This window comes from Rhinolophus hipposideros (assembly GCF_964194185.1).
Source record: "Rhinolophus hipposideros genome assembly, chromosome: 19".
NCBI lineage: Eukaryota > Metazoa > Chordata > Mammalia > Chiroptera > Rhinolophidae > Rhinolophus > Rhinolophus hipposideros.
The window spans coordinates 43,108,827-43,133,576 of NC_138065.1; the positions used below are offsets into that span (position 1 = coordinate 43,108,827).

Consider the following 24,750-nt stretch of genomic DNA (forward strand, 5'->3'; position numbering starts at 1 on the left):
AATCTGGGAAGTGGTGTAGGTTTCCCATCACTAAGATCAGTAGGCATTGAGGTGACATTCTGACCAGAGCGGGCCGCAGGGTGCTAGACCACGTGCAGTGCAATGGAGGCTCTGCACGGAGGTCCCCCAGGTAGGAGGGGGAGCGAGGGAAGCAAGGCAAACAAGGCGCCCGGCCCTGCCTGTATTCATGCCTCCTCCACTTTGGGCTTTGGAGAGACAAAGAGGAAGAGCAATATGGTGAGAGAGGCCAACAGCAGAAGAGAGGAGGAAGAAGAGGGTGCAGGTCAGGTAGGAGCAGGTGCCCTGTGCTGAGAGGACGTGCAGACTCAGAAAACAGCACATACAGAGTCTGAAGGTCACGACAGATTGGCTGCAAGGCTGGGGGGCCATGCACTTCCTTCTCTGCACCTCCACTTTCTCACCTGAACACTAAATGAAACATTATGTGAGAAGATGTTTCCAAAGGTCTTGTTTATCACAGTGCCTGGAATACTGTAGGTGGTGTGTGTGTGTGTGTGTGTGTATGTGTGTGTGTGTGTGTGTGTGTGTGTGGTGTGTATGCTTCAGCCCTGAGTATTTCCATTTCTACATGTGTCTTCATCTATCCCGTCACATCCAAGAGAAAAACAGCCTTGGCTTATCTGCAGCCATGCGTCCAGGTGAGTTCTTTGAGGATGGAAAGGCAGTGCAGGGCGGTGAGGGGGTTGGGAAACCTGGGATTGAGACAGGAATCCCCGGGTGCTCACCCTGCTCTGCAAGGTGCTTCCCCCTGCTGGCTGCGTCCTTACCTGTGATATGCTGGGTGACCACCAGGGGGCTCCAGCCCGTTCCAGCTGCAGAGCGTCCTGGGAAAAGCTTCCATGAAACCCGGTCGCTGCATTACACAGAATCGACCGCGGGCAGGCACCCTAACACAGGAAATATTTTCTCGAGGGCCAGGGTGACAAATTGCGCAGTTGGCACTAGAGGGCGCCGCTTTTCCCATTTTCTTCTATACGGTGGCTTAGTGGGAAGAATCACTTCCTAGCTTGACATGCTCCAGAGGCTCAACGGTCTCCCTTGGAACATACCCAGGCATGGCTCACGCTGGCAGAGTGCACGTGGCCGGGCTGGGAAGCAAACACTGGCTCACCTGCCCCTCAACACAGGGACAGGAAAGACTCTGATGGTTCCAGAAAGGGAAGCACAGACATGAACTGGACCTGGGGGCCCATCCCCACCGATGCCAGGCTGCGGTCACAACCTCCCCTTCTACCTCCTCCTTCCTGGCGTGGCCTGGAAGGGAAGAACCAGGACAAAAGAGAAGCACTTGACCCCTGGCTCCTGGCAAAAGAGAGAAAGTGAAAACACTTCTGCTTTCCCTAAGGGCATCCAGTGGCTTGGTGAAGAAGCAAAGAGGTGACAGTCACCAGGCAGTGGGCGAGGGATGAGGGGCAAGGCACCAGCTCAGGAAGCCCCCCACGCCCTCGCCACCATCGTATCCTGCAGCCGGTTCTCCAGGGGACGCTTTTATAGAACTGCCAGAAGGTTTGAAGGGAAGGGAAGGACAGTCACTAGAAACCAGACCTAGAATGAGATCCCTTTTCTGAATCCCCGAGGACAGGTGAAGAAACTCAGGAATGTGTGTTGAAGCGTCCCCAAAGTGCCCATCGTAAAACAAATCTCCAGACGTCACTAGAACTGTGTCCGTTCCCAGCGGGAGCCCAATTGTCTGGATTCTCAGTGTCTTCTGGTTCTGCTCAGAATTCCAAGAAGGCAGGGCATATGGTCCAGGTCCCTATTTGGCTCGGTTCGCAAACGTGCTGTTGGCTGGTGATAACACTGTGTTGTAAGCTCATGATTTCTGTGTTCAACTGGCATATGTTTGGGTTTCTTCAAATCTGTTCTCCTACAACCCTAAGAGCCTGCAATGCCTTGTCTTTGAGTGAAGGGGTTGGACTCTGCAGGGCTGCAAACTCAGGTGCCTAAGTCTACCTGGGGCCCAGTCATCTAAAAGAGAATTAGCCCTAAGGCAGTAGGGAATGCTGGGAACTGTGGTGACCTAGGGACTTCCTACCCCTCCTAAGAGCATACACATCTAAATTGTATTACAATATCAAGATCATTCAACAAAGCACTTCTATTCAACTGAACAAATTCTTCCCATGAGACTTTCTGGCAATGACATTTCTCCAGATTCTGGTATTCCAAGAACTTCGCCAGATGCCATCCAATTTTGCCAGCAAGTGGCAGCATGTTGAATGCTGTCCCCACTTAGTCTGACTAGATCTGCAAGGGATTAGCTGCCTTTCAAGAATTCAAAGAAAAATTGGCTCAGTGGCTTTTAACCTTCAGCCAGAAAGCTTCAAGGGGGAGACGTTTATTTCCTTACAGGAGGTAGTGCTGATGTTGACTGAGGATATGAAAGCTGGTGAGAATGTTCCTTGGATGCTTGAGTTAGCATCTCCCCACTCTGCTGCTCCAGCCCCACTTCCCAGGTCAGCACGGCTGCAGGCACAGGACAGACGTGAGCGGGACCCCCAGGGCTGGTCCCTCCAAGCCTTTTCCCTCAGCACAGTCTGCTGACCTCGTGTCAGAAGAATGGGTGATGTAAAGCACGGGCAGTTACACAGCCCTCAGGACGCCAGTTTCCTCATCTGTAAATGAGGCAGCTGGACTAGATGAGGATAACAGTAACAGCTTTTAGGAACCGACTTTACCCTGCGCTGGGCACTGTGCATTTCCGCATTGAGTCACCTGAGAACTGCGGGGCCCACTGACGTCCGCAGCTGATCCCCACGCTGACCGCACCCCATGGGCTTCAGCAAACCTCGGGGGCCCTGCTGCAGAGAGTGACGGCAAGTGACAGGGTCCTGAAGGCGACGAAGCAGACTTAAGGGGCAAACAACCTAACCCGGGACGAAGTACTTTACAAGCTCTTTACAACAATTCAAAAAAGTTACTGTCCTAATCCACAATCTCGCAAAGGAGGAAAACGAGGCCAGAAAGGTTAACTATTTTTCCTAAGGTCAAAGAATACATCGTTCAGTGATGATCGAACAAAGGTGTGACGGAGGATGGTGCCTGAACAACCTGCAACTTAACCAACCTGGGTTTCCAGGGCCCATGAGGACCCACAGCCCAGGGGCTGACCCTGAGCTAGACCCAGAGTCCCTGGTGTCCGGAGCTCCCTGGCCCAGGGGCTGACAATATGCCTGGGGGCTGTCAGAGGCTGGGTGAGTATGTAGATCCTAACTACAACCATACCAACTGTTTATTGAGCATTCATTCATTCATTCATCCATTCACAAGTATTCACGGAGAGCCTAGCTGTTAGGCACTGCTCCCAACACTGGGCTATGGAGTGGACGAGGCAGTGTGGCACTTCCACTCTTGTTGGGGGAGGCAGTCAGCCGCATACGGCGATGTGACCCAGAGTTAGTAGGTGCCTATTTTAGACTATGGGGTGAAGGGCAACCTCTCTGCGGAGGTATCATTTAAGCTGAGGTCTAAATGACAAGCATGGACCTTAACCTTGTTAAGATCTGGAGAAAGAACATTCCAGGCAGAGGGAGGTGCCAGGGCAGAGACATAAGCAGGCACGGGCCTAGCCTGAAAGGAGCCCAGTGGGTGGGGGTGTAGGGAGCAAAGGAGAGAGTCATGACAATCAAGTCAGCAGCAGTTGAAAGACTGGGTGGTACAGGCTTTTCGAGCCAGGGAAAGGGCTCAGCTTTTTCTTTGAGTGCGAAGGGAGGTTACGTCCCAGAATCATGACTTGGTTCATACCTTTTTAAAAATGTCCCTGTGTTTTGTATGAATAGACACATTCCTGATCACAGAGAAACAAAGATATAAGAGAGAGGCCAATTAAGGGGACCATGGCAATGGTCCAAGTGACAGTGGCTTAGAAGAGATTGGCAGCAGCAGGCATGGAAAAGTGCTCAGATCGGAAAATGTTTAGGAGATGTGTAGACAGGGCTTGCCAACTGATTGGAAGTAGGGAGAAAGGAGAAGAAAGATGTGAAGGATAATGAGAATCTTCAGCGTAAGCACCTGGGTAGATGGTGGTGCCACTTACTGAGATGGGGAGGGCTGAAGGGACCAGGTTGGGTCAGCAGAGGACCGAGACTTTGGCTTTAGCCATGGAAGTGTTAGATGCTGATTGGACCACACTGTGAAGATGTAGGCTAGTATCTGGCTATGAGAGTCGGGGGTTCTTAGGAAATCCACACTGGGGAGTCACCTGCAGATACGTGGGTCCTGGTTGAGGTCACCTATGGAGACTGTGCAGTTAGAGGGTCCCCAGAATCACCCTGAAGCTCACCAGCATTTCGAGGCCCCATGCCAACATGTGTGACTGAATACATGTGGTCAAGAGACCTGCATGGTAACTATTACGGCCCAACTCCACTCTAAACCTGCAGAGAGATTACAACCGGCCCTGGGTCCCCCAGTTTCTAGGCAGCATGGCAAGAATCAACCCCACCTCGTACGAACTGAGTTCCTGTCATTTGCTGAGCACTGTGTGGTCACCGCAGGGGATACTCGTGTCGCTAGAAAGTCCCAGTGGCACGAGATGGGCGTTGAGGTCAGAGGGCCTGGTAGGAACTCTCATGAGGTGCGTGAGCAACTGACGTAACCTCATCTCACCTAAGTTTCCGAGTGTGTAAAATCACATTGTCTTTTTCATTCTGCAAATATCTATTGTCTGTTACGTGCCAGGCAATGTTGTGAGTGACAGAGATGCAATGGGGAGTAGACAGATTTCTCTGCTTCACAGGCTAGTGGGGCATACAGACGTGTAAATAGGCAATTACAATATGGTGTGAGAAGTATGTACTCTGATTACGAAAGTACAGCTTCCCTCTTTATAGAGTAAGGTGCACAACCTACGCAGAAATTTCCTTTCTTCCAAATCCATATGCACTAACAGTCCCATATGAAATGTTTCTATTCTTTAGAGTAAATAATACATGCAAATAATACATGCAAAGCACCTAAATGCTGTGAGTCATTATGAGAACATGAGCTTTTGGACCTAGCACCACCCGTAACTTGGGGGCCTAGTTTTCTCTTCTGTAATTTAGGAATAATAATAGCTAGTCCATAGGGTCAGATTAGACAGTACATAGGAAAACATGTTGGAAGATGGAAGGAATTCTATTCAAGTCTTAGTAAAACAGTTTCAGGCCCACTGTTCAGTTACAAAACTTAGTACACAAGGAATACGTAAGGGTTAACGGAGATAACCCTTCCTCATAACCCATACGCTGGGCCTGAGGAAACCTTTTAATGGGTTCTTTGGGAAATGACTTCCTACACAAACAAAACAATCTGCTTCATCTGAATTACCAACAGTCTGTCCACAGGAAAACAAAGACCCTTCTCTGGAGGTCTCCCCACCCTCTCACCTGCGTCCCTGACCAGAATTGGGCTCACGCAGCCAAAGGCAACAAATGCTGGAAACCTCCCAGGTTGGTTTCTAATCTGTTTCGTGCATTGCCAGAGTCCTGAGTCGGTGCCCGAGAGGCAGGATTTGTACAGCTGGTGGGTGTGCCGTGGGCTGTCGGCCGTGGGGGCAGTGGACAGGGCCTTCAGAGGGGCTGAAGCTGAGGGAGGAGCAAGCAGCTGGCAGGGCTGCCAACACACAATCCTTCCTGATTTTCTACTGCAGTAAACCAGTGCCCAGAGTCAGGGCCAGGCTGCTCTTGCCTTCGTGCAGAAGGAGCCTGACGACGGAACGGAAGTCAGAGAAGCCAGAAGGTAAGAGACACAAGCAGGCAGAGGCTCTCTCTCTTCAGGCTGTGCAGTGCACACAGGGTCCTGAGCCACCCTGCAGGAGGGCAGAGAACAGACTCCCCATTTTCTCTGCTGACTGTTCAACAGGAGGGCCTTGTGCAGTTAGCAACCTGCACAACCACACAGCTGACCCCGGGAAACTCAGCTGCCTCTTTCCCTGGAAGCTAGCTGACTAGAATAGGTCTCAGTTCCAATTCCCCTCAGTTCATTTATTTCCGCATTCAGTCAACAAATATTTACTGTGAGCCAACTACACACGAGGTATTGTTCTGTACTCTTAAGACTAAGTCCTGCTTTCAAGAAGCTTACATTTCAGTCCTGGGAGACGGACACACACACACACACACACACACACAAAAAAAAAAAAAAAAAAAAAAAAAAACGTGTGTGTGTATATATGAGTGTCTGTACATGATTATGTGTGTGTAAGTGTGGTAAGGAAATGACAGTAAGGGCTGTGACGAAAAAATAAAGCAAAATAAAGAGAGAAAAGAGTGAATGGGGCGGGGAGTGCCCTTCTACATAAGGTGATCAAGATGGCCTCTCTGAGCAGAGACCTAAATGAAGGGAGGGAGGAGCCAGGCAGGTCTAAGGAGCCCTCCTGGCAGAGAGAACAGCAAATGCAAAGGTCCTGGGGTGGGAATGGTCTGAGCATATTCACAGACTATCCGGGGGGGCAGTGAGCTGGGGCAGATGGCGGGGGTGGGGGGGAGGCGGGTTTTCAGAGAGGTCAGGGGCTAGGAACAGGCTGGCAGGAGACATTGGGATTTGAGAATTAAGAGAAAGGTGTGTGACGTAATGTCTAACAGAGTGTGAGGGGGAATGGAAAGCGGAAAAGTAACAGGATTTCTGGGAAGGATGAAGAGCTGACTTGGTGGGTGGGTCATGAATTTACAGCGAGACCAGGCAACGTGGCTGTGAGATTTTCTATAACAATATTCGGCTGCCCAAGGGCGGTGGCAAGTGGGATATACGCAGGTTGGCATTTTGCCAGACCAGGATAATGGAGCAATAAAGAGGGACAAGGAAGTTGAGGGTGAAAACAGGAAGCGATTATAATGCCGGAAAAGCATGAAGTAGACCAGAGGCCAACTTAGGGGCCTTCCAGCATTCTTTTCCTTGGCTGGTGACTCCTTCTATCTTACAGTTGAGAGGGTAGAAGGTGACCTCAAGTGAAATGTCGCCATTTTGCTCTGGAGAGTATTTTGGGTGCTTACCATGGAATTTAATTGGATAAGATGGGGAGTAAGGGTATGGTTGAGGGGGGGAGGCAGTGAATTAATAGGATCAATGTCTTGAGGGTGCCAGGGAGATTGAAAACCTGGGGAATCGAGCACTAGAAGGAATGAGCTGGACAAAAGAGGTGGAGGTCATACAGTGGGAGTGCTTGAAACTTATGCTTATGGTACAGTTACAACAAGGTCCAGTCAGCCATGGGAGTGAGGTCTCAGAATCACTGGGGAGAAGAGGTTAAGGAACCGAGAGGCCAGGTTACAAGAAGCGTCATCTAAGTGGATGTGGAAACCACCAAGAACTGCTAGCAGGAGAAGACATGGGGAGAGAGGCTGTACACCAAGAGCTAAGATCTTTCTGGAATGCAGGGAGTGGCCTGGGAGTCTGCAGACGGCTGCAACGGGAAGGAGTAGCAGGTGGGACTGCTGATGGCGTGAGCTCCAAAGCCGACATTTCTGGGCAGGCATGAGGAACAACGGCCTGGAAGCAACGATGAGAAGCAAGTAGACATCTACCCCACCTACAGGCTCAAGAGTACGAGGCCGTGAGGGAGGGATGGCAGCCACCATGTAAGGCATGAGGCAGCTGCCATCCAGCAGCTTCTCGGAGGAGTGGCAGGTTCCAGTCAGAACAAGGAGGTGAAGGGGTGCCCAGGGGTGCCCAGGGGAGGGGGACGACACAGGGTTTTGCCAATGATGGAACGTGAGTCCCAGATAATGCGATAGTAGGGGGCTTGGGGAGGCGTGGGAAGTGGGTCTGATTCAGGAACGTACACAGCCATACGTGGAGGGAGCTTGGGTGGTAAGGAAAGAGCACGGTGCTATTAACAATGGAGGACTCCAAGTGAGTGTGAGTGTTGGGAAGCAGAGAGAGAATGGGGCAACGTCACTGCTCTATCACCTCCCATTTTCTCTTCAACTCACTCCAATTGGGCCCTGGCCTATCACCCATTGGTCGCATGAAGGTCATGTCCATGTTGCCAGACCAGCGATTCCTTCCCCATCCTCATTTTATCTGACCTCTTGGCAACATCTCACACAGATGACTGATATATACTCTCTTCATTTCACATCTTTGTCTCTGTATTATAGGCTTTCCTCTACCTCCCTGGTCACTCCTTCTCAGCACACTCAAGATGGCCGACATGCCCCCAAGGTCATTGGTGTGTCTGTCCTGTTTCACCTCCACATGGACCTGCCCAGGTGAAGGCACAGTGGTGGCTGGCAGGTGGCTGGTACTAGACCTACATATCCTCCAACCAGCAAAACTAGCAAAAGCTTCCCTTAGAGAAAGACGTAAGCGCTATTCACACATTGCTAGTCATGGGATAACTAGATTTTCATTGAGTATTGTAGGAATTCTTGAGTTAGGCCATAGGACAGGCACTGGTGACATAAAGAATGTGCATGGCAGTCTCTGCCCTCAAGTTGTTAAGAGTCCTCTTAGGAACACAAGACGGAGGTGCATAAAAACATAAGACTTCTGAATATAAAGAAATACCAACGATCGGAGCTGCATGGTATTCAAGCAGCCATCTACTTCCTCCTACTCGTTTTCAAAGCCACAAGGAGGTGACCTACTCCAGGTCATACCACTAGTTAGGTCACCCTGGGAATTACTTAGACCCCAAGCCAGTGCTCTTGCAATGACATTTCAATGGGTGGTTGAGAGAAGAGACTAAGTACTGTGGGACCGGAATAACCACCACTGTGGTTGAAGATGCAGATTCTAGAACAGACTGCCAGGGTTCAAATCATGAATCGATAAGAAATCACAGTAACAGGAGTGACCTTGGGAAAGCACCGCACTGCTCTGTGCCTCAGTGGTTAAATGTGGATAACCATAATACCCACCTCATAGTAATGGTGAGGATGAACATGAGAATATAGGTGAGGTGCTCAGAGTGCCGTTGGCACTTAGATCTAGTAAGGTTTTTAAGACTCACAGCGCTGGGAAATGAAGAACAGGAGAATAGGGTTGTGGAGTGCCGGGTGAATGCCAGGGTTCCAGCACACATCAGGGTTCATTGAATGAATGAATGAACTGACAGATTCACATCCATTGGATGAGACCACCAGAGATCAATGGACCCCCCTTTGTACCGTGCAGAATGTCCACTGAAACCATGACCATCACAATCAAAAGGCACCCACTGCCTTTTGATTTTTTTTTGCCAGTCGTCTTTGCACTTGATAGTATCTAACAACTTGACAATCTAAGAAGAGAGCAACACATACAGACCACGGGACATGCAGATATGCAGAATGCACACTGGCATCCAAAGGACAAAAAGTCCTCAGGTCGGGGAGAAACCTGCGGCCACTGAGATTTAAATGAACTTTAATTGATGACTCCTAGGAACAAAAGCCCAAATTCTCAACAGGCACTAACTGGGTTAAAAGGCAGCCTAAGACAAAGCATAAATCCCGTTGCTCTACACAAAATGACCAGAGATAAAGTCACGGGGGGCCACAGGACGTGGTCAATCTTTTCCATCCCCTGAAGACTTACCCCAAAGTGTACCATTCACTCAAGGATGATATTAGAAAGAGTAGGGTGGGCGCCAATTCCCAAAGGAAAGGGGAGATAGAGGATTCGGTTTTAGGGGCTTCTCCAAGGTCGTATAGAGCTCCTTTTTTCAGGGTAGTCAGAGTGGGAAACAGACCCCAGTTCTTTCTCCACAGGCTCTTGGTAAATTAGGTGTGTCGTGGGGGGCAAGCTTGATTCACCCCATGTCACAGCCGGACACCCACGGCTGGGGCTGACCTCGGGGACCTCACTCGGAAGGTCACACCCCTCTTCAGACATATGCATCTGTCACTGGGCCCCTGCTTTCCCGTGGGAGCCCACCCCCAGCCCCGGGGCGGGGCCCTTGCCCACTCCCACCCCCCCCACTGCCCCACCCGCGCCCCTGCGTTACTCACTCCCACTCCTTGCGCCGGGCCTGCGGGGTGCTCTGCATCTTGTGCGCCTCGTGGGCCTTGATGATGTCACGCTGCTCGATGAGGCCCCCACGCCGCCGCTTCATGACCTCGGGGCTCACGGGGAGGAAGGGGCTGGAGCCGCCCTCCCAGCCAGGGCCCTCGCCCTCCTGCGCCGGGAAGAAGTTGTCGACGCCCGAGCCCGCCTCGTCGGAGGCGTCGGCCTCGAGCAGGGCGCACTGCTGGGGCCGCCATGCCTCGTCCTCGGGCAGGGCCAGCACGTGGTGGCAGCGGGGCCCTGCGGCCCGGGGCTCAGGGCTCCCGCCCGCAGCCGGGCAGGGCATGGGCGCCGGCAGCCTGCGGCCTGGGCTCAGTCCACGCATCTCGGGCACCATCGCAGAACATTGCTCTATAGGGGGAGGGGCGTGGGGAGGGGGAGGGCGGGGAAGAGAGGGAGGGCCAGGAGGGAAACAGAAGAGAGCTTAATGACATCGCCGCCCAGGGCAAGGCTTCGGGGCGCTCGGTGCTGAGCCCCAGGCCTCGGCCCACGCGGGCACACAGCGGCCACTCCATAAAGGAGGGCTGGACTCAGCAGCGCCCACGGTGGACCAGCTGGGCGCCCGAGGCTGGGTACCCAGCGCTGAGCAAAGCCGACTTGACTGTTGTCCCCATGAACCTCACCGTCTAGTGCAGAAGACAGAGGTTAAGGAAATACTTCTATGCAACAGGGGTAACTGTCTCCGGGTGCAGCTCTCAGGACAGGACGAGGCCAAAGCCTGTGCTCAGCCCCACCCCGGACAGCCAGCTGGCGGCTCTCTCCCATTTGGGGTGAGGGAATCCCTCTAACCCTCCCCCCAGTGTCCCAGCTCCCCAGGGGGAGCCCCACCCACCCCGCTGCCCCGATTCTCGCCCTCTCCCCCAGGCCCAGTCACAGGCCGGCTGTTCTTAGGAAGTGGGTCTCCTTAGGGTTCCTGCCCCCTCTGCTAATGCGCGCACCCCATAGGATCTGGGGGGCATGGAGACATCGGGTGCCTCTACCAGCTCAAGCTTTGTTTTGCTTTTTCCATGCCAAGGAGGAGGTGGCTATATTTGCGTGTGAAAGAAGTGCTCATTCAATCAGCATTGACTGAGGGCTGACCATATGCCAGGCAGTGGGCACACCAAGGTGAGCTGGATTCAGTCCACGGCCTTCGTGTGGGAGAAACAGGAAGATCTTCTATCTCCACCGCACAACATAACATGCTATGACTGAGGTAGGCCTGTTGCTACAGGAGCTCATTAGGGGCCCCTCAGCCCACCTGGGGGTGGCCGGGCGGGCTGAGTGGAGGAAATGACCCTCAGGCTGGGTTTAAACAGGGCTTGCTGGGTGATGAATGGGAGAGGATGAGCAGAGAGGATGGAGGGAACTCAAAGGATTCAGGAGTTCCCGTAGCAAACCTGAGGTCAGGGGCAGTCCTTCCCGCTTGAGGAGACCTGAACTTATCACCTTTGCGAAATACCTACTTCCTGCCTCCCTCCCAGCCAGGATCTCAACAGGTAAACCCCCAGTCTCCTCCCCACCAACGTTCCAAACCACACCCCGAGTGACCCATGGCTCTAAGACGTGCCATGTGTTCTACGGGCTTGGAAGAGCCTTGGCATCCAAATCTCTCAACTAGTACCTTGTGAGCACCCACTCCACACTGGGCACTGAGAATGCTGACCTCTACACCCGACCCTGCCTTTCCTCCATGGGGACGTGCTGGTCAGTGCTAGCTAGACACTTGGCCATCAGGGCTGGGACAAGGGAGCAAGGGGAGGGAAGTAAAGGGTAAAGGACGAGCCCGATAGGGAGAAATGCAGCAGAAAATACATTTCAAATCCTGCTAACAGTTGGATAGGTCCCTAGAAGGAGTGATTCATGTTCCTCACGTTGGCATTGTGTCTCGGCTGCGCTTGATGGATTTTAAATTTATCCTTCATTCCTACGATGTTTAAATGTCTCTCCCTCACCACACACATGCATGTATCCTTCCCTGGGCTGCTCCCACGCCCTCTGCAGGCTTCAGCACCACCAGAAACTCAGGCAGGCTCGGTTCTGCCTCCTGCAGCCTCCTCTCCCCGGTGTCCCTTCATGGCAAAGGTTGCTGGGCCACTCCCCCAGCTCTCACCGGGCCACCAGGCCCTGGCCCCTTGCCTCTGCTTCCTGGCCCACCCGACCTTCCTCTCTCCTTACTGGATTTCCCTTTTCCAGACACGGTGCCAACGTGAATTATATCTTTGCCAAAATTACCGCAGCAATAATATGCACGGCAGAGCTCCTATTTCAATGGAATCAATTTTATGAATATCAAAACATGAAATTATCTCATCTTTCCTTTAAGAATTCCTGTTAAACAACCCTTCTATTATTGATATAAGTGTTCATCAGAGAAATCTGTCGCCCCCACTGCCTGCCAAGCTGGCCAGTCCCCAGGTCTGGCTGACATCAAGCTGAGAGAACATCTTCTATCTCGGGCAATTCACAGAAGACAGAGTCTACATATTCCAGGGAAGGACACTTGAATCCACTCTAGACTTAGCCTTACCCCACTAACCCCCCATTCTGGCATTGCTTGAGTTCCTTGAATCGGGTTTTGTCTTATCTTTCTATATCCAGCACCCAGTACTGATTCCAGCACACGGTAGGTTGTTGTGGTGGTCATTAGTACTATGGGCCAAATATTCTGGTTATCTCCCTCCAGGGCACACAGTTGGATGTACTTCCTGGTCCCCTATGGTTGAATAAGGTCATGTGACTGCGGTGGCCAGTGAATTGTGAGTAGAATGATGTGTCTCACTTCGAGGCAAAGCATTTAAATGCCCATGCAAGGACTCTAGATCTAGAAATCAAGATCTAGAGGGACTGTCAAAATCTTTCTATGAAAGACCAGAGAGTAAATATTTTAGACTTTGCAAGCCCTGAAATTTCTGTTGTGGCGACTCAAATTCAGCTGTTGTAGCATGAAAGCAGCCAGACAATACATAAATGAATGTGTGTGACTGTGTTCTGATAAAACTTTATTTATAAACTTTTGTACACTTTCCCCTTTCAACCGTGCCTCTTGAACTCCATTATTGTCACTGTGCCCATGGAGGCAGGCAAAAGGAAAGGATGGAGTCACAAAACAGAATCAAAGGTGCACACACCAAATGATAAGCTTCCCGAGGGCAACGGTGCCACTGTGGCTCCCACTCCCAGTCCCTAATGGAAGGGAAACAGGTCCTGCTTCTCTGAGACACTGGCCCTGAGCTCATGAGAACCCCCAGAGTACCTGGCTTACTCCTCTAACCCTTGCTTTCCACGTGCCTCTCTTCTGATTCTTTTTCTGTTACTTTTGGCTAATGGGCAGGATTTTAAATGGGGAGCAAGAAGGTTAGTAACACATTAGCATGCCAGCAGCCCCATCAAAACTCTTACCTTGCTTGTCAGGGCTCATGGAGTAGCCGGGGAGGCGCTCACCTCCACCATCCCCATCCTGGCACCCTGCACTGCCAAAGACACACGAGCCAGCAGTTATGCTCCTTCCTGCCCCTAAATCTTCTCCTCTCTCATCCTTCCACAAAGAAAGATCTTGCACGTTAGCACCATTTTTCCCTTGCTATCTCGTCAAGAGTTTTCATTTTTATTCATCTAGTTGTGATGGCTTTAGAAATAATGGCCCATGCAGCCGTTTGGCCAGTCTGGGCCTCTCAGGCCCCGCAGGTGAGTCTGCCACGTCTAGGACATGCATTCTCCTCTAGTTCAGTTCATGCCCATCCCACTCCCACCCTCCCACTGCTCACTTTCTGACTCCCCAGAACATATGCATTCCCCGGCCACCTTAGGAGAAATGAATACACCCAGGAGTCCATGAAGCTTATGCTCTTGTGCAATGGACTATCTCCATTCCCTGAAAGTTTTGAGTTCAGCAAAAAGGAAGGAGTCTCCACTGCATACACCACCATGTGGCACAGGCTGGGCGATGGACAGAAATGGGACTGATGGTCACTAAGAGATGAGAGGTGGCCACTCAAGTGTCCCCAAAACGGGCCCTGAGCTATCCTGGCTTTGTTCCCTCTGTCAGACCTGGGCGGGAAGAAGGAAGAAGGGTCCCAATTCCCAACTGTTAGAAATGAAAAATCACACATGGGAAGCAATTTTTAAGATATGATACTACACAGCTGAGATACTACCTGCACGTGATTCTCTAGAGAAGAGAACAAACATAGTTCAGGGCTTGCTTCCCAGCCAAAGGGAAGACCCTACTTATTGCCCTCACCCACCTGCTCAGGGAGGAAACACCCCGGGGACAGAGAGAAATATTCCTCCAGGAATTTTTCTTATCTGAACCAGCTTGCTACCCAACCACAAAAGAGGAGTGAAAGCCGGACATTATTTTCATTTGCTGTGACCTCCTAAGGCTCTGGTTCTCAAGCTTTAGTGTACGTCAGAATCACCCATATAGCTAGTTTAAAATGCTGCTTTGTGGGACCTCCCTCCAGAGATTCTCATGCAATAGCTCTTGGTGGGCTTAGGAAACTATGTGTTTAATAAGCACCCTTCCCCCTAGGTATCATGTCCTGAGAAACACTGCCCCCAAAGCAGCATATAGTCCTGAGAGGTTGTGCTTAGTTGGTAAGAGGTATTGTCCGGGATGAATGAGGATGTAAAGGCTCCTAGGACAGCCCTCTCACCTATTTCCAGTCAGGATCATGAAATGAAGTTACCCAAAACGTGCAGCATGAGCTATTTGATCCACCCCCCCGCCATGCCCCACAAAACTCCAACCTCCCTTGACTGGTGTCAGTTTTCGCCCATCCTGCATTCCTCTCCTTATGTCTGTGTTGTTATGGTGACGGTTCAAGGATGGGCTAATGTCCAACAGCAATTCAACAGGCTAGTGCATTCTGAATGTAAACCAAGACCCAAGGAAATCACTCTGCCTCAAAGGTGAAGTGATCACTTCAAATCACCAGAGTTCTTTTGGGGAGTAGAAATGGCCCATGATCTGGTGTTTGGAGTACAGTTCTGAATCTCTGGATTTGGGGTACAGTTCTGCCACCTGCTAGTCAAGTCACCTTTGGTAATTCTCTTCTTTAGGTCAGTTTCCTCACATGAACAATAATAATAATAATACAACCTGTTCTTCACAAGTCTGCAAGAATCAAATAAGATAGCATCTGGGAAAAAACTTGGAGACTGCAAGTTATGCAAATATGGAAGAAAGAGTAGAGGTGAAGAGCCTCCATGCTGGAGCCAAAAGAATGGATGATTCATGGCCGGGTAGGACAGAGTCAGATGGCACAAGATTTCATCATGCTACTCAAAGCAATGCACAATTTAAAACTTATGAACTGTTTATGTCTGGGATTTTCCATCTAATATATTTGGATTGTGGTTGAATCTGTGGGTAACTAAAACCACAGAAGGTGGAACCATGGATAAGGGGGAACTACTACGTTCAACTCCGCCTTTGTATTGTAAAAGCGGCCATAGCCAAGATATTAACAAAGGGGTGTGGCTATGTTTCAATAAAACTTTATTTACAAAAACAAGCAGCTAACACTGGAGCCTCCGAGTTCTCCACTAGATTTGTTTCTCTCTAGCCCTGAGACCAAAAAGAAAAGAGCTTCGCAGATCTTGCAAGAGGTCAAGAAGCCAGACCTGTCACTTCCCCCATATTCCATTAGCCAGAACTCTGTCACTGGGTCCTACTTAACTGAAAGGGAGCAGAAATGCAACACACCTGTGCCATGGGAGAAGAGGAGAAAACCACCATTGATGAGCACTCGCAATCTCATGACACTACTACTATCTGTACTGTGATACAATCGCAAAAGTAAACACAAAGGCGGATACTTACAAATATGTCAAATACACTGAATATTGGCCAGTCTACTGGGGTGTTAATCAATTGATGAAAATTAGCCCCATCATCATGTGTACAGAGATAAACGGATACATTTTATGGATAAGAAAAGAGAGACACCACAGAGGTTGTGATTAAACCAGCAATTTGCCAAAGGATCCCGGTGATTTGGAAAACAAGACCTCAAAAATGTAAAATGTTGGTGGGTCCTAATCAATTACATAGCAGGCTCCCATCACAGATACATCTGTCTCTACCGTCCTTTGATTCAGAACTACCCCCTCACACACATTAGCCCTTAAGCTATGAGAGAGCAGAGACTGTACCTGCTTTATTCACCACTGTATCCCTGGCACCCAGTCTTGTAAGCATTCAATAAATATTTATAAAAGGAAGGAGTGCAGGGAAGGGAGAGAGGGAGGGGGTAGGAGGTAGAGAGGAAGGAAGTTGCCCATACCATAAGCTTACTATTGCGACAAATGAGGACTCTTTAAGGGTTAGCTTCTGCAGACATCCTTACAACTACACTTGAGTAGGTAGAAGTGGTTTTAAGGGGCTTTTGCTTATAACTTTCCAATTTGCTTAAATAGTCACCTTTATTATTCTGCTTTAAGAAGCCACTTAGAAACTCCATAGGAGCTGCCTGACTTACAAAACGGAAGGAAGACGCCTTAATAAGGGAGGGAAGCTTTAATATGCCACTGTGCAGACATCACATAGGAAAGGATAAGACAGTCACTCAAGGAACATTTACTGTGCTCCTACTCTGGGTTTGGGGACTGAGCAAGGCAGTGGAAACTCTTTATGGTACCACAACAAGAGTCCAGGAAGAAACCCAAGGGGTTAGGCTCAGCACAGTTACTTTTTTTGTTTGTTTGTTTATTTGTTTTTCGGTGCACTTATTTTTTTACTATAGACCAAGAATTACTTGTACAAGAGTATCTCGAGATTCCTTGAGCATTTGTGACTTTTCCAGGATTTGGTACTTCTGTTACTCTTCCTTAAAGCACCCGGATGTAAACAGACTGACAGACAAGGATGAAAAGGGGTGAAGACTTTTTCTGAGGACCTGAACGGAAGCAGGAAACTAAGGGTAGCATTGTCTTCCTCAGAGAGTCTCTGGAAGAAGTCACCAGGAATCAGTGATGGTTACCGCTGGAGAGAAAACACATGCAACAACCCCTTGGCCCTGTGGAAGCAGAGTAGCGGCACTACCGCTGCCGGGCCTGGCACAGAGAACGTCTGGGGGGCTACCTCCCAGGAGACCACACATATTCAATGAAAGGTGTCTGTCCGGATCCCTGCAGCGTCAGGCTCAGAGGGCTAAATCTACCGTGCTGAAAAAACTCCTCTAAGAGCCTCTTTTCTAGCCACACCTTTCTCAAGTGTCCATCCCAGGGGCACTGGGAGCTCCAGCTGATGCCTGATAATATGCCTCGCACCCGTGCAGACCAAGAGTACTTGGGTTGATTTCCTTGGAGGCCATCTTTTAAAGAGGCGTCAGTTACTGCCACAGAAAACTTATGGATGGGAGAGGATACTGTTTGTGCAGCCAGATGGAATCTCCTCTCTGATCCTCACACCAGTGCAGATTTTCAAAGGCACTCCCCCATATGCAGCGCCTCACTCTGCAGCTCTAAGTAGGAACCGTGCTTTGCGCTGAGAGCTCGGGTCTGAGTTGCCACCTAGAGAAACAAAGTGCAAAGCCCCCAGCCTAGCATTTGAGATCTCCACGATGTGGCCCCAGGGAAGCAAGAAAAGCCTACAGCCCTCGAGGGCCTTGTGTTTTAGCCAGCGGTGAGCCCCTGGGGTGGTGGCCATCCTTCCAGATGCTGAAATCTGCTTCATCTGTCTGCCAGTGCTGGCCACTCATGATGGGCAGGGCCAGATGTCAGACCTGTCTCAGAACCCAGCCTTTGTCCAGCCAAACACATGGGAAGTTAGAAGGAAGCCTGCCAACACATGGAAAGAGCATGGCTTATAAGCTGCATACTCAGGCACCCATGGACATGAAAAAAGGATATATCGACCCCTCCAAAGCATAGCAGGTCTCTGAAAGCTTTCAGACTCTTTCCTTCATTCCACACCCTGTTATCTGTGCTCTGACTGCTCATTTTTATGCTTTTTTTCCCCAGGTCATTAATTGTGTATTTTACCACATAATCATTAATAATAATGTTATCATTAACCTGTTTTTCAAGCCAAAGAATTCATTGAGAACAAAATTTGCGCTTTCAGGGATAATGTGACCTGAGAGGTTTTTTTGCTCAATACATACACACCGTGTACCATGTTGGAAACTCAATCTGCTGTCCCCAGAGTTGTGTGACATGACACAGAGCACTTGTAACCTGAGACCAACAACTACAATCAAATTGAAAGTGCCTGCATCTTCCAGCAAGCTAAACAGAGAACCTGGAGCAAGCATGATGGTTACTTCTTCAAGATCTTTCCATTCCCCACCCTTGCACAATGGGTTCCCGCTCCAGGTAGATTCTAGTTGGACTGAGCCAGTCGAGGTAACCCCAGGGATCAGTTAAGGAAAGAACACATGACCCACGGAAGGCCAATGACGTAAGAGGTAAAGCTTCCTGAGCTTTTTAGAAGTGTCCCAACTTTTAAGTGAAGCTTTTAAGGGAATTCCCTCAGGACACAACCCTGCACAGATGAGAACCATGGCACTGTTGCCACCACCTCACTGCCACCCTGAGGATACGGCTGCCACGTGGAGGAAAGCAGGGCCAAGAGAGTCACCGGCAATGGCGATAGAGCCACCATATTTAGTCAACATGGAAGTCACCCCACTTCCAGGCCACCAGCAATATGAGACAATGCAGCTCCTGGTGGCCGAAGCCCACTTGCGTGGCTTAGATTTTCCGTTGCTTGCACCCAAAGCATACTAACTGAAGGAGCCCCCATATCCATCCATGCCATGGTAAGACTTAACTACTCCACAAGCCTATAAAACCATTTCATTGTTTTGGGGGGCAAGTCCCCTCGTGCTCCTCTATGATTTTCGGTGGTAGTTCATCTATTATACATAACACGAGTCTTGCACAAAATTCTTGAGACTTGGATTCTAACAACCCTTGGTATAATGGGAAAATGAATAAAGTTAAATTCCATTGAGGAAGCAGGAAGGTTCAGGTGGGGAAGGGAACATTACAATTGGATTTTATGGGAAAGGATTTGTTGCCATTAAGTATAATAAAGAAAGATTTTGTGGTCAGAGGAGACCCTGTCACCATCATCAACATCATCAATAAATATAACGGTTACTATTTATTGAATTTTTCAGTTTATGCCAGATACTGTAGGAAGGGTCTTTCATGCAATAGAGCCTTTAAGGTTTCATTTAATTCTTGAAAAAAGTTTTACGAAACAACAACGAGGTGGGTGCAAAAGTAACTGTGGTTTAAAAGGTTAAAAATTGCAAAAAAAACGCTATTATGTTTGCACCAACCTAATGTCATCAATAACTCAGTTTTATAAATGAGGAGACTGAGGCTTAAAAGGGTTAAGTAATTTCCCCAAGGTGAAGGCCACACCATTAGAGGGAGAGCCTCTAAGCCAGGTCTGACGGACTCCAAATGTCCTGCTGTCATCCACTGCATTGCCCAGGGCTCAAAGGGAGTAATAATGTCACAACAGTACTGGTCGTAACAACTTTCACATATTGAACACTTACTCAGGGCCAGACATTCATTCATGTCTATTACCCACCCTATAACACACGTATTATCACTATGCTCATTTAATAATGGAAACCTACCCCAGGTCACAAAGCGATAAACACAGAATCTGGACTTCAGTATCTAATCCGTCCCCCAGTGTCTCTCTGGGAAGGTGTACTTTGAAAGTGCATGAGATCTCAAATGGTGCCATCCCTTGAGTACAAGACCAATGGCATGTTTCAGTGATTGAGTGTGCATGTGTGTGGAGAAATACACTCCTGCCCGTTTGTGGAAGTTCTACCTGGCCCCTCCCCCAGGCCTGGCACTGCAGAAGCAGAGCTATGGTCAGTGGCATTTTCTAACTAAGCACAGCACTGCATGGGGACAGAGAGCACCCTTGGCTTGGCATGTCAGTCCCCGGCCTCCCCAGAATCACCACAGAGCAGGCTCTGGGACAGGCCAGAGGGGTGGGAAAGGGGGTGGGTCCCCACTCTCACCTTGGCATCACCCAATGAGAATCAGGCAAGGGCTCTGCTCTGGGGTGAAACCAGGAGGCAATGGGCGAAATGAGTGCTGGGATCTTTCCACTTCCTTTCCCGGTCACTTTATACTCCCATGCTCCAGCTGCCAGGGTCCTGACACTGCTCTCCAGCTGTTGCCAAATTCTTGACTGTCTTCACCATAATCTTCTAACACAAAATCCCCCCTGATTGAGGCCACCTGACTACTCACTGCAGAAATTAAAACTGGTCTGAAAACAATTATTCTTTGGGGATTTTCAAACTTATAGATAAGAAATGGCTCACATAGTTACCTGTATTGGACAAAAATGTAATTATACCAAAGTGGAGAGCATCACAAAGGATGGACCTAGTTATTAGACACCTGCTCCAAGTTAGTTCGATTCATCCTGCCTCTCTTTTTCTCACCCCAAGCTTGAGTTCCCCCAGCACCAGGCTCTTAGAGGTGAAATGAAAATCAGGTAACTACATTAGCAGCTTCTAAAGTGCAAGTGTTCCAGGGAGCTGGGCTACACATGGCCAGGCAGGGATCACAGCCGGTGGGATTAGAGGGGCCTCGGCTCTTAAGAAAAACTTGATACCCTAAAATCTAGGACTGCCCCTTCCATCCAACACACATTAGCTGAGCATTTTAGTCTGACTTCTTCTATATAAAAATCAGTGCCATTTTTGCTAGGACTAGTTGAATTACAGGTAATAAGGAAGCTCTGTGGCAAGAAGCCCTCCTGTATCATACAAAGTATAAATATAAATTACCTGTTTTTGAGCCAAGTTCCGTACTAAAGGCTTTATAAGCCTTCTAGCTAATTTTCTCAACAATCTTTTAAATTTTTTTTTAATGAACTGAGTCATTCACTCGTTCATCCACTCATTTATTTAGTCAACACATTTATAACGAGCACCTGTTAGAAGCCAAGCATGGTGCTAGGCGTTTGGGGCAAAAAACACAACAGCAAGCAGATTCTGCCATGACACCGTGGAAAGTGCTCCAATGAGAAAAAAGAGTAAGGTGCTTTGGGAGACCACAGAGGGCAATGGGGAAGCTGCTTGGAGGATGGTATATTTAAGCTGAGAACCATATATTATGTGTCAGCCAGGCAGAGAGGGTGGGAGCTGGGGAGGGTGGGTCACATTGAGAAGGTGATATGTGAGCAAATTTGAAGAAAGGGAAGGAGTGAGCAGTTCAGATATGGGGATGACAGAGAAGGCCGTGCTAAGGCCCCGATGAGGGAGCACACCCAGCATGGTCTAGGAGCAGCAAGGAAACCAGTGTGGCTAGAACAGGAGCAGTACGAGATGAAGTCATAGGTATAATATGGAAGACAGACCCTAGGGGCCTTTGCCTTCTGCTCTGAGTGAAACAGGAAGCCACTGGAGGGGTGTAAGCAGAGTCATGTCCCTAGCCTGCCTGGCTGTTGGTGTTGAGAATAGACTGGAGGGGAGCAGGCAGGAGAAGAGGCCAGGAGACCAGCTGGATACTATTTTAGCATAAATGCAGTAAGTGTGCCTGCTTTCTCTCTGGAACCCTGGGCAGAGAGTGCCATGCAAAGTGTTCTGATCAACAGGAGCTCAACATACCACAAGGAAAAATGGAGACAGAGAGAGAGGGCCCACCTTTAAAGCTCCTGTCCTGAGTAGTACAGGACAATCTCGGAAGATGCCCTATCATCAGTACACACCCCTGCTACAGAGAGAGGTGGGGGACCTTGCCACCATCCTGAAGGGGCCTCCAGTTCAGGCAAAGAAGAGACAAGAGACTAGAGGCCTGGCAGGGCATGCAGAGGGTCCAGCGGCTGAGACAGTGGGCCAAGACACCAATGTCCACACACAGGGAGGACGTCTGCACTCCAGCCACAGCCAATCTGCAGCCAGCCCCGGAGAGTCTGCAGGCAGGTACCCCACCCCAATGGCAGGCCACGTAAGTTCCAGGGAAGAAGGGGTAGGAGACAGGATATTAGCTAACTGTATGTGTAATCAAAAGAATGACAAACCACGAAATAACTAAACATCCCTGGCTGGAATTAAGAAGAACCATGAATTTGAAAAGATCAAGTTGTTTCCCATTTCAGTGGCTGAGGACTCAGAAATCAAGCACGGTTCTGGAAGTAATGAAAGCCACGTTTTGATAACCTGAGTTTTGTGGCTGTGCAATTCAAATCCGCTTCTCAGTGGATCACTGAAAAGAGCTTTCAGATATAGCATGGAAATACAGGAGACAGGAGTCTATATTATTTATCTGGATCATCAGTACTACTCGTTCTTTGGAACAGGGCTGGAATTCAGCAACAAAGGTTTAAAATGTTCATGGTCACGTCTTCGGAGCCCACCTGTAATTTGGGCCATCTTAATGTGGGTTGCCATGGAATCGATCGTCTTAGCTTCATCCTAGGCAATGAGATTCATTAAAATCATGATTTGATGTGCTAATTATATTTTTACTATTTTTTCAGTGTTTTTCTTTTTAAAGGCTTTATTTTATAGAGCAGTTTTAGGTTCAAAGCAAAATTGTGAGAAAGGTACAAGGAGTGCCCATCTACCTCCTTCTCCTCTACATGCATTGCCTCCCCCACTGTCACCGTGCCCCCACCAGAAGGTACATTTGTCACAATTGATAAGACGACATTGACATGTCACTATGACCCAAAATCTGTAGTTCACATCAGAGTTCACGTGAGGTGTCCTGCATTGTGTAGGTTTGGACAAATGTATAAGAACATGCATCCGCCATTATATTGTCGTACAGAGTATTTGCAATTCCTTAAAAATCCTGTGCTCCACCTGGTCATCCCTCCTGCCCCCCAGCCAACCACGGGGCAACCGCCCATCTTTTTATTGTCTCCACCATTTTGCTTCTTCCATAATGCCATGTGGTTGGAATCATACAGTATATAGCCTTCTTAGATTGGCTTCTTTAACTTCAGAATATGCATTTAGGGTTCCTCCAGGTTTTTTCATGGGTTGACAGCTCATTTCCTTGTAGCTGAATAATATTGCATTTTCTGGATGTACCACAGTTTATATACTTATCCACACCTACGGTAGGACATCTTGCTTCCCCAAGTTTTGGCAATTGTTCACAAAGGTGCTAGAAACATCTTTGGGCAGGATTTTGCAGAGACGTAAGTTTTCTGTTCCTTTGAGTAAATCCCAAAGAGCGTGATTGTTGGATCGATCATACGGTAGAAGTATGTTTAGTTTTGTAAAAAACTTCCAAACTATCTTCCAAAATGGCTGTACCCTTTTGCATTTCCACCAACGATGAATGAGAGTTCCTGTGGCTCCACATCCTCGCCAGCATTTTGTGTTGTCAGGGTTGATTTGGGGCTGGTCTAATCTGTGTGTAATGGTATCTCGTTGCTGTTTGACATTTTTCCTGTTTTAAATAGTAAATTCCTCACCAGTGAAAATCACCTCACATACCACCACGTGGGAAACACTCTCATGGTGACATGTAGGCTCTTCTTAAAGTGAATAAGTCATTCAACAGCTCAAGGTTAAACACAAGACAGAGGACATTAAAGATGACCCAAGCTATCCTCCCAGCCACTGCTTTGAGAGATAAATACTCCCTGCAGTCAGCCTGGGGAAACACCTCCACTCACGGAGAGCTCACTGCCCCCAAGGCAACGATTCCAGCTTTAGATAGCTCAATTAGGATCATCTTTCTTATTCTAAGCTGAAATCGATGTGTGTAAACACAGAAATCAATGGACTGAGGAAAAGGAATTCATCACCTCTGCCCCCTGCTGACCATGTAGAAAAAGAGGATGTAATCAGCAATAAAAACAATGAAAAGAAGCCAGAAATCAATGCATCTCCTGTCGGAATAGCGCTCCACTGAAATAATTCAGTGGTTTCTCAACTGACTCAGAAGACCACAAGATTTGTCAGTTTCTTCTTTTTCTTCTTTCACCACTTTTCCTTTAAAAAACAAAACAAAACAAAAACATCTCCTTGAGCTTTCTTCCCAGTGAAAAACTAATTGTAACTTGCCTGCAAGCCAATACGTTTTGAGTCCGGTTATTTCAGGAAAAGTCAACTCCCACAATTCCAGAAGGGCAGATAGGTCCCAATACTAGGATGAACCTCTAAGGGATTTTGGAGGTGGAGTGAGGAGATTCACTGAAAGAGCAAGGTCCACCTAGAATCCGCTGAGGAGATTCATCCTAATATTTATGTTGTCGTCTTAGTGTAGACAGAATTGCTGGAGTGACATTCTACACAGCAGGACCCCCTGGAAGGGAGGAAGTGTGTTCTGTTTCTAGTTGGCTCTCCACTGCCTTTTGCCCTTTGATGGAGCTGAAAGTCTGATCTTTAGGGATGGGGCTACAGATTTCAGAGGTGCTCCATTTTGCTTAAAGACATGAAAGCCCTAATACTAGAGCAGGTCCCGCAGCACTGCTCAGACATCTGTCCTTGAAATGCTCAGAATGGAAAGTTGTCACAGTGAAAGGTTACCCAGATTAGGAGTGGGGTAGGCAGAGAGGTGCTGGCACGCCAGAGAACCAGGTCTCTGTCAGCAAGGACCCAGGATGGAGAGCACTCCACATGGCCGGGCTCCAGCTGCTGGGAGGACTTCCCTCCAGACTCACCATTGCTTTGAATCGCCCTTGCTGGCCCTTCTTCCCTTTCCTCTATCCCCAGTTTTGACATTTACCAGCTTAAGGTCCTTGAGCAAGTCAGTTGGCCACTCTGGGTCTCCATTTCCTCATCTATAAAATGGACATATGTAATTGTCCTGCCTCCCGTGGAT

The 24,750-nt window shown here is 48.9% G+C and overlaps 1 protein-coding gene across 1 annotated transcript in view; it reads right to left on the minus strand.

Moving 5' to 3' along the window:
* CACNA1E (calcium voltage-gated channel subunit alpha1 E) overlaps positions 1 to 24,750 on the minus strand; it is a 425,092-nt gene that overhangs the window by 333,760 nt on the left and 66,582 nt on the right. The window contains exon 2 of the mRNA XM_081024587.1: positions 9,936 to 10,341. Within this exon, the coding sequence (XP_080880713.1) occupies positions 9,936 to 10,327 (392 nt within the window). The 5' untranslated portion in view covers positions 10,328 to 10,341. The remainder of the gene's footprint in view (positions 1 to 9,935; positions 10,342 to 24,750) is intronic.